Source organism: Mustela putorius, unplaced genomic scaffold (genome assembly GCF_011764305.1).
Source record: "Mustela putorius furo isolate JIRA1106 unplaced genomic scaffold, ASM1176430v1.1 tig00000174_pilon_pilon_pilon, whole genome shotgun sequence".
NCBI lineage: Eukaryota > Metazoa > Chordata > Mammalia > Carnivora > Mustelidae > Mustela > Mustela putorius.
In genome coordinates this window covers 3,693,672-3,708,072 of record NW_025421304.1, presented here as the reverse complement: position 1 = coordinate 3,708,072, position 14,401 = coordinate 3,693,672, and the positions used below count along the sequence as shown (strand labels likewise).

At 55.3% G+C, this 14,401-nt stretch overlaps 1 protein-coding gene across 1 annotated transcript in view; it reads right to left on the bottom strand.

Moving 5' to 3' along the window:
* PEPD (peptidase D) overlaps positions 1-14,401 on the bottom strand; it is a 108,663-nt gene that overhangs the window by 57,597 nt on the left and 36,665 nt on the right. The window contains exons 8-9 of the mRNA XM_004765202.3: positions 6,782-6,857; positions 5,826-5,872 (exon numbers count right to left, since the gene is read on the bottom strand). Of these exons, the coding sequence (XP_004765259.1) occupies positions 5,826-5,872; positions 6,782-6,857 (123 nt within the window). The remainder of the gene's footprint in view (positions 1-5,825; positions 5,873-6,781; positions 6,858-14,401) is intronic.

The following is a 14,401-nucleotide window of genomic DNA, read 5'->3' as shown; positions in this document are numbered from 1 at the left end:
GAAAATATGGGCCTTTTGGTGACATCCGTCACCATCTTCTGCATGCCCCATGAGGGGCACGGCCAGAGCCATACAGGGTCATGTCTCACCACCACGCCCAGCACGCCAGGCAGGGAGAGCCCTGGGCAAGACCCGGAGCCAGAGGGGAGCACGCCAGCCCAGGCTCCTGAGGGATGAGCCATTGGTGATTACAGTGCACCGGGGGGGGATGGACAAAGGGAGCGAATCTGAGAAGGGTCGGTGGTCTCCCAAGACCTGGAAATGCAGCCCCCATAGATGTATGGGGAAGCCAGTCCCATCATCTGGGGGCCCGGGGACCTGGGGAACTGTGGGGGAATTGGGAGCAAGGGATGAGCTCAGGGGTCAACTGTGTGGGGTGAGGCCGAGAGCTTGGGTTGGGGGACGGGACAGGAAAAAGCAGCTCGTCTGTGTCAGCAGCCTGTGCTTTCTATAGCCATAATCTCCACAAGGTAGTAGGCTTGTGTTGTAGGGTTTCCTATAAACTCTCCCATATTCCAGTTATCCTCACTGGACTGAAATGTTTTAATCCTCAAAAAAGATTTTTAAAAAAGGCTTTAACAACACAGCAAGGGTTCCGCAACTTGTTCCCTGGGGTGGAGAGATCATCTACCTGACCCCACAGCCCACAGCTTAGATGGTGTGCGTGCGTGTGTGTGTGTGTGTGTGTGTGTGTATGGTATGTGATTGCTGTGTGTGTAGGTGTGGTGTGTGTGTGTGTGTGTGGCATATAGCTCTATGGTATGTGAGTATGGTACGTGGTAGGTGTGTCTCCAAGTGTGTGATGTGTGTGTACAGTACATGTGGGGTATATGGTGGTGCATACGGGCAGTGTATGATGTGTGTGGTGTGTGCATGGTATTGTGTGTCCATGTGGTGTGTGAGGGTCATGGGGTGTGCATTTAAATGGTATATGTGTATGCGTGGTATGTGTGTTATGTCAGTGAGCAGTGTCTGTGTGTGTGTGTGTGTGTGTGTGTGTGTAGCATCAGTGGAAGGTGTCTCTGTGGTGTGTGTGGGTATTTGTGTGTAATATGTGGTATGTCTATGTGGTATGTCTATAGGGTGTGTGTGTGTGTGTGTGTGGTAAGTCTTCAGGGTATCTGTGTGCATATGTCTATGGTGTGTCTTTGGGAGCATATGTCTGTGGGGGTGGGGGTGTGTGTATGTGGTATGTCTGTGGGGTTGTGTGTATGTGTGCAGTGTCTGTGGTATCTGTGTGTGTCTGTGGTGTGTGTGGGTGTGCAGTGTCTCTCTGTGTGTGTATGTGTGTGGTGTCAGTGCAGCCAAATGCTCTACCACTGAGCTATAGCCCCATGTGTGATGTCAGTGGACAGTGTGTGCGTGTGCACAGCGTCATGGTATCTATGTGTGTCTGTGGTGTGTGTGGGTGTGCGGTGTCTCTCTGTGTGTATATACCTGTGTGGTATCAGTGGACAGCATGTGTGTGTTTGTGTATGCAGTGTCAGCGGTATCTGTCTGTGTGTGTGGGTGTGTGGTATCTCTGTGCGTGTGTACGTGTGTGGTGTCAGTGGACAGTGTGTGTGCACACGCATGTGTGGGCACTCAGGGTCAGGGGAGAAGACCCCATCCCCTGGGCCCTCGAGCTTCCCCCCCCACCTCCAGCTCTGACTCAGTGGGCACACCACACACCCAGAAGGTGCGTCGCTCTGTCCAGCCAGAGGGCAAGAAAGGCAACAGGCCCTGCACACAGCACAGCTGGGCGAGTGCTTTGCTCACACAGGACTGGAAGAGAACAGGAGGCCACCAGTGTGGGCCGCTGCCTGGGACAGAGCAGCACAGCAGAGAGAGGGGGGAAGCAGGCTCCCCACTGAGCAGAGAGCCCAATGCAGGGCTTGATCCCAGGACCCTGAGATCATGATCTGAGAGCCAAAGGCAGAGGCTTAACCCACTGAGCCACCCAGGCACCCCTCTTTTTTCTTTTAACATGCCCTCAAGAGTGTACAACAAGCCTTTGATAATAAAACAACAAAAAACCCCGAGGCTTAGGACTAGAGTCTGAGCACTGATGCCTTGATGTTGTGCCCTGTTTTTGAGAAAAATCAGCCCCATCTCGGCCTCTTGTCCTCTGCTCCCATTCTGCCTCGTCCGGACACACAGGAGTCCCTGCTCCCCTTGCCCTGTGTCCCCCAGGGGGGCTGGTGCCAGCCGTGCTCCTGGCAGAATGCCCAGCAGGTTCTAGAGATGCTCTTTTGACCCCCCTGGGTCAGCAGCCTGCAGAGGAGTCTGGCCGCCCTGTGCCTTCGGGGCATCGGTCCAGCCTGCGTGACAAGGGCCACAGCCCGCGGGAAACAACACCAGCTCTAGAGGAGACTTTATACTCCCCACCTAGTCAAGAAAAGAATTCTAAAAGTTCACGGCAGCATAGAGGACAGCAAAAAACAGCTCGGGACACTTCCCTCTGTCTCCCATCCATCCAGCCAAGCCACAGACACGTACTTCTTGACTCCAACCATGAGGCAGACACTGTACATAAAGGAGATGGGACTTCAAGAAGCCTCCAGCCCTCCCAAGGACGCAGACCACAGAACTGTGTCACAGAGCCACCTGGGCAGTGACAGAGAAACTCGTCCGTGGGGAAGAAAGCTCAGGACAGAGAAGTCAGCCCCCTGCTCACCACTGCAGTTTCCCCACAGGCGTCAGCTGGCCCTGGCCATAGGGAGCGCCCTAGTCAAATCTGGCCAGGTACACCCCAAGATGTCCCAGAACAACCATCTTCCCACTGCCTTTGGAGGTGACATCGTCTGCTCCCCAGGTCACCCTGCCCACCTGTCCTTCAGGAACACACTCCGTCTTTGTTCTCATCTCTGCCTCAGCTTTTCCTCAGCGCCGTCCACAACCTCCAAGCCTGCACCCCAGGAAGGTTCCTGCTTTCCTTGCGTACCTCCTACAGCCAGCCATGCGGGGCAGGGCATACAGTAGGCGCACAACAGTGCACACACCCATCGAGCCAAAGTAACGCCCCTCGGCACCCTCAGGGTGGCCCTGGCATGAGATTCAGTCTCGATTCTCCTGATCCACAGAGAAGGCAGCCGTGGGACCAGGGGATGGAGGGCGGGGGGCGCCAAGCGGCTTGAGGACTGAGGGATGATGTCCCCACAGCTCAGCTAAACGAAGACCCCTTCGTGCGACAGCACAGCTTAATGGGTAGGCTCTGGATCCCACACGGACAGACTGGCGTGGACTGGGCATCGACAAGGTTAAGGAGTTACTGTTCATTTGGTTAGAAGTGAGGATGACGTGGTGGGTTTGTAAAGGGCGAGCCTCCTCGACTGAGACGCCTGCTGCCAGTCTGACAGCTGAACCAACACGACATCCGGGGTTTGGTTTTAAATAGGATGTGAAAACAAGACAAAATGAAAACCCTGGTGGGGACTTTGAGGTCATTATCCTGTCCTTTCTTCTTTTTTTAGGGGGTGGTAGATATTTGAAATTTCTCATTAAAAGAGAAAAAAGACCTCCATGCCCTGGTTGGCGGAGTAGGGAGCTGGCGGTAGGGCTCCGAGAGCCCCTGGTCAGAGCTCACACTCAGGCCCGGCTGGGCGACAGCGGTGGTGGGCTCAGGCTCTGAACCCCGGGGTGGGAGGGTAGCTCCTGCCCCTCCCAGGAGCTGGCTTTAGAGCTAGGCTGCTGGCAGCTGAGGACACAAGGCCACCAGCGTGCAGGGGACGGCAGGGCTCCACTCTGGGGCAAGTTAGCCCTGCTCTAATTTCTGGGTTATTTTTATTTGAGGCAGCTGCTATGGGCCAGTTCAGCTGGGAAGAGATTTGTGGGGCAGTGCCTATCTGAGGGTCTGCTGCCTGGCCCACCTCGCAGGTAGCCCCCGCATAACTCACTCTGTCCCAGATCCTGGGGAGGGGACAAGGACCCTGGGACTAGCAGAGCAGCAGACCATGTGAAGGCAGAGGCTGGGACAGCTGTGTGTGCCCGTCCCCATCCTCCTCCAGAGTGACAGAGCTGGGTCCCTGACAAAGCTCTTGTTCCATGCCCCCTCCTGGGACACCACAGCAACGAGGGCCCTCGAGGCCATGTTAACCTCTTTCTACACAGCGTAAGAGGACAGAAAGACAGAGGCCCTCTGTTCCGGACTCCTTTCAGGGTTAGACTTTGAAAGAGATGCTCTCCCCAAGCCACACGATGGTGAACATTACACCCGCTGTGCCCATGACCAACTCTGACCCTGCACCTTGCCCTCACCCCACACTGACACCGTGGGCAGGCCAGAAAGGCTGGGAGGGGCACGTGGGGCAGAACGGTCCCTCAGGGCACCCAGGTGGGTTCTGCAAAGTGGGGGAGGGGGGGGCAGCACCAAGCTCCTGCAAGGCCAGGTAGGAAGGGGCAGCCCAGAACGGGGGTGGTGGTGAAGGGAAAAAAGTCTTTTTTTTCTGTACACACGACACTCTGACACCAAGCGTGTGGGTTTTCCACACCACGCAATGTTCCAATCCTCTGCGGTCACCCACCGGACGTCCTACAATTTAATTCTGACGCTAACTGCCCGAGTTAGCACAGACCTCAAGGTGAAGGGCTCCGTACTTACGACTGACTCGCTATAAATTGGGGGTTTCCATGACCCCTTCCTTGGGTTTATAATCTGCTTGAGTGGCTCACAGAACTCAGGAAAGTGCTTTACTTACTATTACCACTTTATCAGAAAGGACACAACTTGAGAAAAGCCAACGGAAGAGAGATGAGATGCGCAGGGCAAGGTACAGGGGAAGGGAGAGTCTCTAGGCTCTGCCCCCAGGCCTACCACCCTCCCAGCACTCCCACTGCTTATGGTTTCTATGGAGGCTCCCTTCTGCAGGCACAGCTGAGCAAGTCACTGCTCAGAACTCCCCCTCTGTCTGCTCTCCCCTCCCCCTGGAGTTCGAGGGCAGGGCTGAGAGTCCCAGCCCCAAGTCTCGGGGTTGGTTCCTCTAGCAACCAGGCCCCACCTTCTAAGACTCACTCAGGTGTAAGTGAAAGGGGCTTATTGTGAATAAAGACACTTTCCCTGAAGGGTTCTAGAAGCTCTATGCCAGGAACTGGCGGCAGAGACCAAATGTGCTTTCTTAGTACTGGCAGCCCCTTCTGCGTGGTCTCCTCCGCAGAGCTTCCAGATGGTGTGGTCACTGTGGGGAGATGCTGGACTGGGGGTCTCCTGCCCCAGGACCCGGGTGGGAGGTGAGCCACTGGGGCAGTTTGGGTGTGACCCCAGGGCTTCCTCAGGCCACGGGCAGCATGTGCTAAGCCCTGGGCCCCGGAGTCGAGTGGGGCTGAGAAGCTCACTGGGCCCCACCTGTTGTGGCTGGGCCACCCCGGGAAGTGCTGGAGGTGGCAGACGGGCAGTGGCTCGCTGCGAGCCTGATTGGAGCCGGAGGCCAATGGAGTTCTCCAGAATGCTTTATGAGCCACTTAACCATTCCTTGACCTGGCTGTCCAAGCACAGCCGACCTAACGGTGATGTCCACACATAAAAATGGCACACTGCGTCACCAGCGGCCATTCGGAGTCCCAACAGGAGCTATTTGGTCACGTTTCCCACAAATTGCAGAAACAAAGTCATAGCGTGGAATGATGGGGCACTAAACCATCCCGACAAGTCATCAGAGGCATTACCGTCAAACACTCTGCCCAGAGCTAGGGAAGTGGCCACAGTCTGGAGACAGACACCCCGCTCCCACCGCCAAGCCCTGCTCACGGTCCCCGCTCTGCCCCATGGCACTCATCCAGTCCCCGCTCTGGGGACGTCGATGACTATTTTTCACTTTTTAATCATTACCCAGAGAAACACAGCAGCTTACCTCTCCATTTCATATTCCTTCATTCCCACTTTTACGGCCTTCATTACCTGGAGGATGGATATTAAGCAAAGACATTTGTATTAAGGAGATAAGTAACACTGCCTTATAAATAATGTATAGCAGGTTTTCAAAAGAAACTCTTCTTTTAAAAAAAAAAAAAAAAAGAATGTCTGGGTGTGCGGAGGTGCAGACACGGGACAAATTCGAACTGTTTTAAAGTTCCAGGAGCCACACGGTTCATTTAAACCATGCCAGAGCGTTTCCACTTGGGGGCTCGTAAGCACCTGGCACTAAGCCACTAGGTGGGCTCAGGCGGTGGCCAAGATTTCACCAAGATGTCTGGTGAATCCTTAATGCTTGGGAAACAATGCCTAGCCTAAAAGGTTTCCTTTGTTTGGCTGTCACAGAACACGCAGAAGATGAATTCATGCAAGAGACCATGGCCCACCCATGACCCTTGTCTGTCTCTCTCCGACTGTCACTTATGCTGGCACCAGGCTGTCCCAGTCACCCTAGGCGTCCTGCAGGAATACACTTCCTTGTCTGCTCTTCCCCTCAGGTGAAGTGGGGTGGTTTGGGGAAGAGCTGCCCGAGAGAGGCTATTTTTGAAAAACGGAGGGCAGCGACCACTGTGCTTGAATCACGGGTAAGGACGGGAGATCCTTCAGCTGGAACCACCTGAATGCCAGGAAGGAGAACCCCACACTCCGGGAAGTGGGGACTTCTTGCTGGGGAATGTCCTGAGGGTGGGTGCCTTTGGGGGAGGGGCTAGGGCAGAGCCTCTGCTGTCCCTGTCCTGTCCCCACTGGGGAAAAGAAAAGAGCCACCACCTGCTGCCTGTTCACATGGCACTCGGGACTGGAGCCGCCACGGGACCGTCCATCTCAACGAGGCCCTCCCGCCCCACTCAGAGCCCCGCTGCCTGCCCAGCCCAGCTACGACAGCGCCCAGCTTACCTCCCGGTGGGCCTCGCTGGATATTCTATTGGTGTAACGCAAAACTTCCAGCTCCATGTCCGTCTTAAAGACCCGGCTTTACAGAGAAGAACAAAGTGGCAAGTCAGTGATGGGGGCTGGCCGGACCCCTCCCACCCACGGTGACCTCAGGGTCCACCATACTCAGTGTGGGCTGGGAAGCAGCACGGGGCCAGCTTGAGCCCAGACAGGCCACTGAGGCATGGGGGTGTGCAGTGGGGTGCTGGAAGACACCCAGATTCTGCAGCCAGGCATGTCTCGCCTCACCAAGACTCAGTTTCCCCATCCATAAAATGGGGATAAAATCTACCTGGCGGGACTGTTGGACCCGAATCTAGTGTGCCGACACTCAGGGCTCTGCCTGGTAGGCTGAAAGGTCTACTCCTCCCCACCCCACCCACCTGCTCTCGGGGCAGCCCAGGAATCCTCCCCCCACCCACTCTGGCCCCCTGCAGGATCCAGGGATGGAGGTGGCAACAGTGGGTGGTGCAGCCACTTCCAGCCGTGAGTGCAGGAAAGAATGTGGAAAACAGCCAGTCTGCAGAGAGGAGGAGACTAGGAACAGGCAAGAGGAGAGGCGGGCTGTGTGGGGGAGGCAGGCACAACCCAGACGCCCTGCTCTCCTTCGAGACTCCGCTGTGCCTCCTGTAGCTGGACTGTGATGGGTCCTGGGGGCCCCCATAATGAATTCATGCTAATTTGCCCAAATGTGGTTAGGTCTCTGGTCTTGGCGATCAAACTCATTGCCAAGCACGAATCAGCTAGAGAAGCTACGTAAATATTCATTTTCAACCTCCACTTCAGATAAGCAACTCCAGGCCATGGGCATTTCAGGGGCAGCTGTGACCGGTCATTAAGGGTCCAGTGTCCTTGGTGCATGCCCTGTGGCCAGCTCTGCTTCCCTTACACAAGATGGCATGCCTTCGCCAACGCTCCCACACAGCCTCTCCGTCTCGCGAAGGGAACACACTCGCGCACCCTGCAGATCCGCAAAGCCAGAGTATCTGACAATGGCGGACCAGCATGCCCTCCCCCCACCCCCGTTCACTGTCTCCTCCAGCCGCCGTCTGCATCCTGAAGCCAGACCAAGGCCAAGGATGGCAGCGAACCTCTGGGGACTTCACAGAAGCAGCCTGAGCCAACCGCTGACTCACGCCGTCTCCATGGTACCATCCAGCTGGGACAGCCAGCCATCTATCACAGGGAAGTGACGGAGGCATCTTACAGTACCGTGACGCCCTTCTAAGACCGTAAAACCTTCTGGGGAATGTGGAAAAGATAAACCCGTCAGCCTAGGGAGACTTTTTCCACATGAACAGCCTTTCTTTCCGGAGGAAGCAGACCCTGAAGCCTGACACTGGGCTCTCTGTCATCAGAAGGTGTCTCTGATTCCCCACCAGGGGGCTGGGAGCAATCCCACCAGCAGAACAGGAAACTGCTTCCCGGGCCCTGGAGGGGAGGGTGCAAAGCCTGGGCAGGACTGGGATGAGGAGCTCAGCTCCTGAGGTCCAAATCCACTCACAGGATAACCAAGCAGCCCCTGGGGCTTCGCTCTCCACTGCCACCTGCTCAGCCCAGCCCGAGCCCCTGGTAAGCAGAGAGTGGGTCGCTGTTCTCAAGTGCAGTGATGACCAGAGTAACAACACGGGGGAGCCAGGCCCAGGCTGTGCCCACCCCCAGCCCTCTGCCCCCCCCCATTCCACTCAGATCCCTGGTTCGTCCTGCCAACATTTCAGACCCCTAGGCCCTATGCCACACAGCCACACAGGCTGGGCCAAACCCCCACGAGGGATGAGCCAGAACCTGTGCCCGCTACAAGCATGATCCAGGGCCACAAGGGCCGCAGGCAAATCTTTGACTAGGCGGATGGTACAGCAAGTTCCCAGTCACCAGCCCCACAGGCCTCGGCACCGTCCCAGTTCTGCCATGAGCTGCTAGGGGACACGCAGGGCCAGAGGGCTCCTCTCAGCTTTATCTCCCTAAGATCTCTCCCCTCCCTGGGCCTCCTCCCCTTCTCAGTAGACAAATGAGCTCATCTCTATCCGCTCCTCTCCCCAAGCCTTCCCCTCCATACTCGTGTTACAAGGAAGGGGCGGGCCAGGGTCAGCACCCCAGCATACACACCTGGGCTTGGACCCCACGTGGCCCCTATTACTGGGAGCTCCGTGACCACCCACTTACCTCTTCCTCCTCCACCAGGCAAGCTCTACCTCCCACTACTCTGCCACGTTTCTGGAAGGCAAACCATTATCATCTCTGCTTTGCGAGGAGAGCAAAGAGCTGCTTTCGCGTTTTATCTCAAACCTCTCGTCCATCTCCTCCCCCGCCACCCCCCAGCCTGCCAGTCCCCCTCTCACCAACATGTGGGAGCAGGACCCCCGGCTGCCAAGTCCAGAGGCATTATGGGACTGCCAAGAAGCAGCACGGGGAAGCCCTGCCTCGTCTGGCCCCGTCTCCCTTTCCTGCCCCTCTTCCCTGCTCCCGAACCCCAGTCACTGGCACAGGCCGCTCCACTGTACGTGCACCTGCATGCCCCCGGGCTCTCCAGCTCAGCGTGACCCCAACTCCTCCAGCTCAGTGTGACCCCAACTCCCCCATCTCACCCACAGCTCCGCCGCACCCGTGCTGCTTCAGAGAGACACCTGCACGCTCTCCCAGGCACCTCCCTGTCATCCATCCATCCATCCATCCATCCATCTGTTGCTCCCACATCCAAGTGAGGACCAAGGGCTCCAATTCTATCTCCACAATCTCTCTCAGACCCTCAGTTTCTCTCCATCCGGCCCACACTGCCTCCAGCCTGGACAACGCTCCGGCCTCTTCTTGCCTGCAGGCCTCTGTGCTCACTGGCAGTGGCTGGGAATCTTTAGGAAACGCAAACACGACCGGGCTTTTCCTTGCTTAAAAGCTTTGAGGGCCTCTAAATGTCCTCCAGATGGAGTTAAAACTACTCACGAGCCTTTCCGTGCCTGTCTCCACCACCTACCTCTTCTGCTCACCCCCTTTCACCACCAGCTCCCACCTGGACCACACCTTTCTCAAGGTGGGGGAGGAGCTCCCCAAAACCCCTTCCCTAGGTTTCGAGAGCAATCTCCAGGAATCCTTGGAGAGCTACCACACGCGGGACTCTTACATTTAAGTCTCTTCCTAAAAAGGCTGTGGTCCTGGGGGGCAGTGTTGCTTCACCCTAAGGGCTTGGCCCAAAACGGACACACAGGAACCAGGGTTAGAAATAGTACCTGGTCATTGCACCAAAGCTGGAAAATGCCTACTTCCAGAAATGAAAGCTCGTGGCTCTTTTCAAAGAAGAAAAAGAGGCTTCCTCCACCCTACCCCAGGGGAGTTTGGCAGACAGCATGAGTGGTCGCTCAGCCAGGCCTGCCCTGCACAGGACAGGGGCACAGCCTGCCCAGGCTCCAGCAGCACAGACTGCCACAGCCACTGCCTCACCCTGAGCCACACGGCTAGGAAGAGGCAGCCCAAGGAGCTGAACCCCAGGAGCCCACGGCACAGGCTCTCCCCATGGCCCCTCCCCGCAGTGGGAGCACCCAGGTCTGCAGAGGGGCCCAGTAAATCATGCCATTGGCTTCTCCTCCAAGGAGAGTTGGTGCCCAAACCACACTCTCTTCCCATCAGAGACACCAGCACTTCCAACCAATGATGCTGAGGCCTGCTTTCCTTCCCAATTTGAGTTTCTGGGAGATGACAAACCAGGCCTTTACCTGGTTTACTCAGAACTTATTTTTAAGTCATGTTAAAAAAAAAAAAAAAATCAACCCAAACCAGGACAAATAATGCCACAAAGGCAGTTCTCCAACAAAACCGGCCTGGCCCAACTGAATCCAAGCTTTAAAGGCCCTGAGAACAGGCTCACCTGATTATCCACAGGGCCCTTGGGGTCTAAGCCTTGCCCAGGTCCCAGGCGTTCAGCTTGGCCCAGTTCTCTCCAGGACACAAGCACCAGAAACGGTTTTTACGATAACTGTAAAAAATAACAAGACTTCCCAGCATTCTGCAGTTTCTCTATCTTCAGGAAGGATCGACTGCCCTGACTCTGATGCGGCTATTTCTATGACTCCCAGACATGAAAAGATAAAGAAAAAGAGGATTCCACCACGGTCCAGCCTGTGCTGTCCCGGGCCCTCCAGAGTGAGGGCCATCTAGAGTCCCACTCAGTCACAGCCTTTTTGACCCCAGAATGTGTGGGGTTGGGGTAAGAAATACTATCTGTAAGTCTTCTGTCACCAGGACCAGATCAAGGCCGCATCCTCCAAGAGGCACCAGAGGACCCAGGCTCGGGACAGGACAACACAGGTGCAGTTAACAGGTTGGGCTGAGAACAGCTCAGGCTCTTTGACGAGTAAGAGGAGGTGGCTGATATGTGCAGGCAATGCAGGCTGTCGTGCAGAGTCCCCAGGCCGGTGGCCCTGCCCATGAGCAGGACGGGGGAGAAGGCTCCTCCACCATGCCGGGACCAGAGTCCCCTGCAACAGGCCAGAAATGACAAAAACTGGACTCGGCTGGGATTTATTTCTGCAATCTGTTTTGTTCCCCTTCGATATGTATAGGTCACGAAGCTGCCTCTGGGCATTAAACCCAGGATTAAGACATTAATTAGCTGAGGTTTGAATGCTCCACTGATTAAAATAGTAGCAAGACAGGATGAAGTATATCCAATATCAGTATCTAAGCATCCAAGTGCCACTGTGGTGACCAACATCCATTTGAAGGGAGAGGAGCTCCCTCTCTCCCAGAGATGAATGTGCAGAGGGGCTGGCTGTATGGGAGCCGACGGGCAGGAAGTCAAGGCCACAGGACCCCACGTCCATTCCTTCCACACCCCATGACCTGGTGCCGCAAAGGATAAAATCCCGACACAACAGGAGGGAGAGAAAGGAGAGCTACTTGGAATTACGTATCCTCGGGAAGCTCAATCAGTAAGTCCTCTCAAAGAAATCAGAGCCATGAACCAATGGCGGCTTCGCTCAGCAGTGAGCTAAGTGTGCTTGAGACTTGACGTGGGCCAGACGGACACCCGGCGGGGGGGTGGGGGGGCACCTCAGTGTGCTGGCCTGGGGGCCCAGCGTGCCTTCCTCTCTGCCTGATGCCCCAGAGCCCAACTCCCACCTTCCAGTGCGTGGTCCTTTGAGGCCTCGCTCTGCCCTAGGACCCCCACTGTCCTCTTGGCTTTCTTGTTAACGTAGGATTAAATGCCTATTCCTGAGGAGACAAAAAGCAACCCGACTGGAATACTTTTCACACACACCCCCCCGAGAATCTAGGTCATCATCTACGTTTCTTTTCTAATTTGGGACGTGTTACCCGGGACGCAGGATGCTGCCGTGTTTCTGCCCCGGAACCAGCCACACCTCACCATCTCCCGGGCACAGAAAAGGCAGGGAAGTAGAAACAGATATGCTACCGCGCTGCCTGGTTAATACACGCATGACACCTTCACTCTGTAATTAACAGCTCTAAAATCGGCGTGTGACTCAATTTAACACCGTCTCACTTAAAACCCCAGAAGGCGCGCGGCGACTAGGGATGTGCTTCTGGGGCGCTTCCCGACGTACTTCCCCGGGATCCGAGGCACAGAACTATGAAGACGGCACAGAAGTATCTGCCTTTATTTCCTAACCTAACTCCAGATCAATTTAATCACCTGCGGAACGGGAGAGAGGAACCACAGCCTAAATTATGGAAGTGAGACGCCCGCTCTCCAGTCTCAACTTTTGACCTCCACATTCAAACTGCGATACCCGGCATGAGGAGAGAAATGATCAGTTATGATCTCCTGTTTCTGGGGAGCAGTATGATTATAGAGGAATTTACAGGAAATCAAAAAGGCACTGCTCAAGCGAATGGGAAACAATAAAGCAGTCACAGAGAGGAAATGAATGACATCCAAAGAAACAACAAGGCAGGAAGCATCCTCTGTGCTGGGAGAGGCTGCTCCTTGCTTCTATCAGACAGGCCCCGGGAGGAATCGCATACCCCCAGCCCAGTGGCTAGCGGGGAGGTGGGGTACATGAGTGGGGGGGACATTGAGGGGGATGAAGCTCAGTTGCACAGCCTCAGGCCCCCACCCCCACTACACCCTGGCCTCACACAGAGCCAGACCGGGCCCTCTGAACACCACTGTGTATCCTGTGGTCAAGAGAGGACTGAGAACATGGCTGAAGATCAGGCAACCCCCCTACTCCCACCCCTCCAGGGCACCCCTCAGATACACAAGAGGCAGTTCAAGATCCTGGGATCACCCGCCTCGGCTCAGCCCAGCTCCTGGCTTTTTCTCAGGCAAATCTCTTCCTGTGCCTCAAGCTTCCTCATCTCTGTAGAATGGGGATAATCAGAGTACCTAGCTTAGAGCATAAGCAAAATACCTCTTTGAAAAAGGGGACAAGCTTCAAGTGCTTAGCACAGTGCCTTACACACAAGCAGTCTCAAAGGGTGACAGACAGGGGTGCCTGGGTGGCTCAGACCTTGACCTCAGGTCATGATCTCTGGGTCCTGAGACTGAGCCCCGCATCGGCTCTGCACACAGTGGGAATCTGAGGGGATTCTCTCTCCCTCTCCCCCTCCCCACACTCACATGCACACCCTCTGTCTCTCTCTCTCCCTCAAATCAATAAATCTTTTTTTAAAACAAGCAACAGACATTGTATTAAGCTGAGTCAGCACTTGACTTCTGCTTTCATTCAAGCCTTGAGCCATCACCTATCAAGGGACAGCACTTCGGCTTCGCCCGTGAGAAAACCAAGGCTCAGCGCTATAGGCTAAAATGGGTCTCCCTCCAAAACGGAAACACTGAAGCTGAGCCTCTGATGTGCTGGTACTCAGAGCCTTGGGAGGCGAACAGGTCACACAGGCAGAGCTCTCGTGAATGGGACTGGCAAGACTTATAAAAGAGACCCCAGAGAGCGCCCACCTCTTCTGTCCTATGAGGACAAAGTGGGAACACGGCCATCTAGGGACCAGCAAGTGGGCTGTCACCAGACACCAAGTCTGCCACCACCTCAGTCTTGGATTTCCCAGATTCTAGAACTATAGAAGCGCATTCCTGTTGTTCAGGAGCCTCCCGCCGTGATAACTGTCATGGTGGCCTGAAGGGTCGAAGACACTTGGTGAAACTTCACAAACTAGGTATTACCTCATCACCACTGGCAGAAAAAGCAGGCTCAGGACACTGAAGTGACTTGCTGAGGGGTACAGGCTGGGGTTAGAGTTTGGATGTGCCTGAGTGGCTGGTTTTTCTGTCACCTCAGGCAACCCCTCTCCATGGGGCCTAGATGGGAGGGGGTAATGAAATCATACAGGACACAGGCACCCAAAGATGTGTCAGTCAATCATAACTTGACATCACAGAAACCCCCCTCTCCCGGAAACGAGCGCCCAGCCTGCCATTCCACCCAGAACCCTTCCTTCTCTTCTTCCAAGAGGGCAGAGGGCACCATGGATCTCACTTGAGAATGACTGCGGTCACTACAGAGGCCAGAACCCATGCTATTAAAACACACCCTTGAGGCAGTAAAGACAATGTGACATTTCTAAAATAGTTCTACTGCCATCAAATGTCAAATTTGTTCTGCTGCCGGCTTTGAA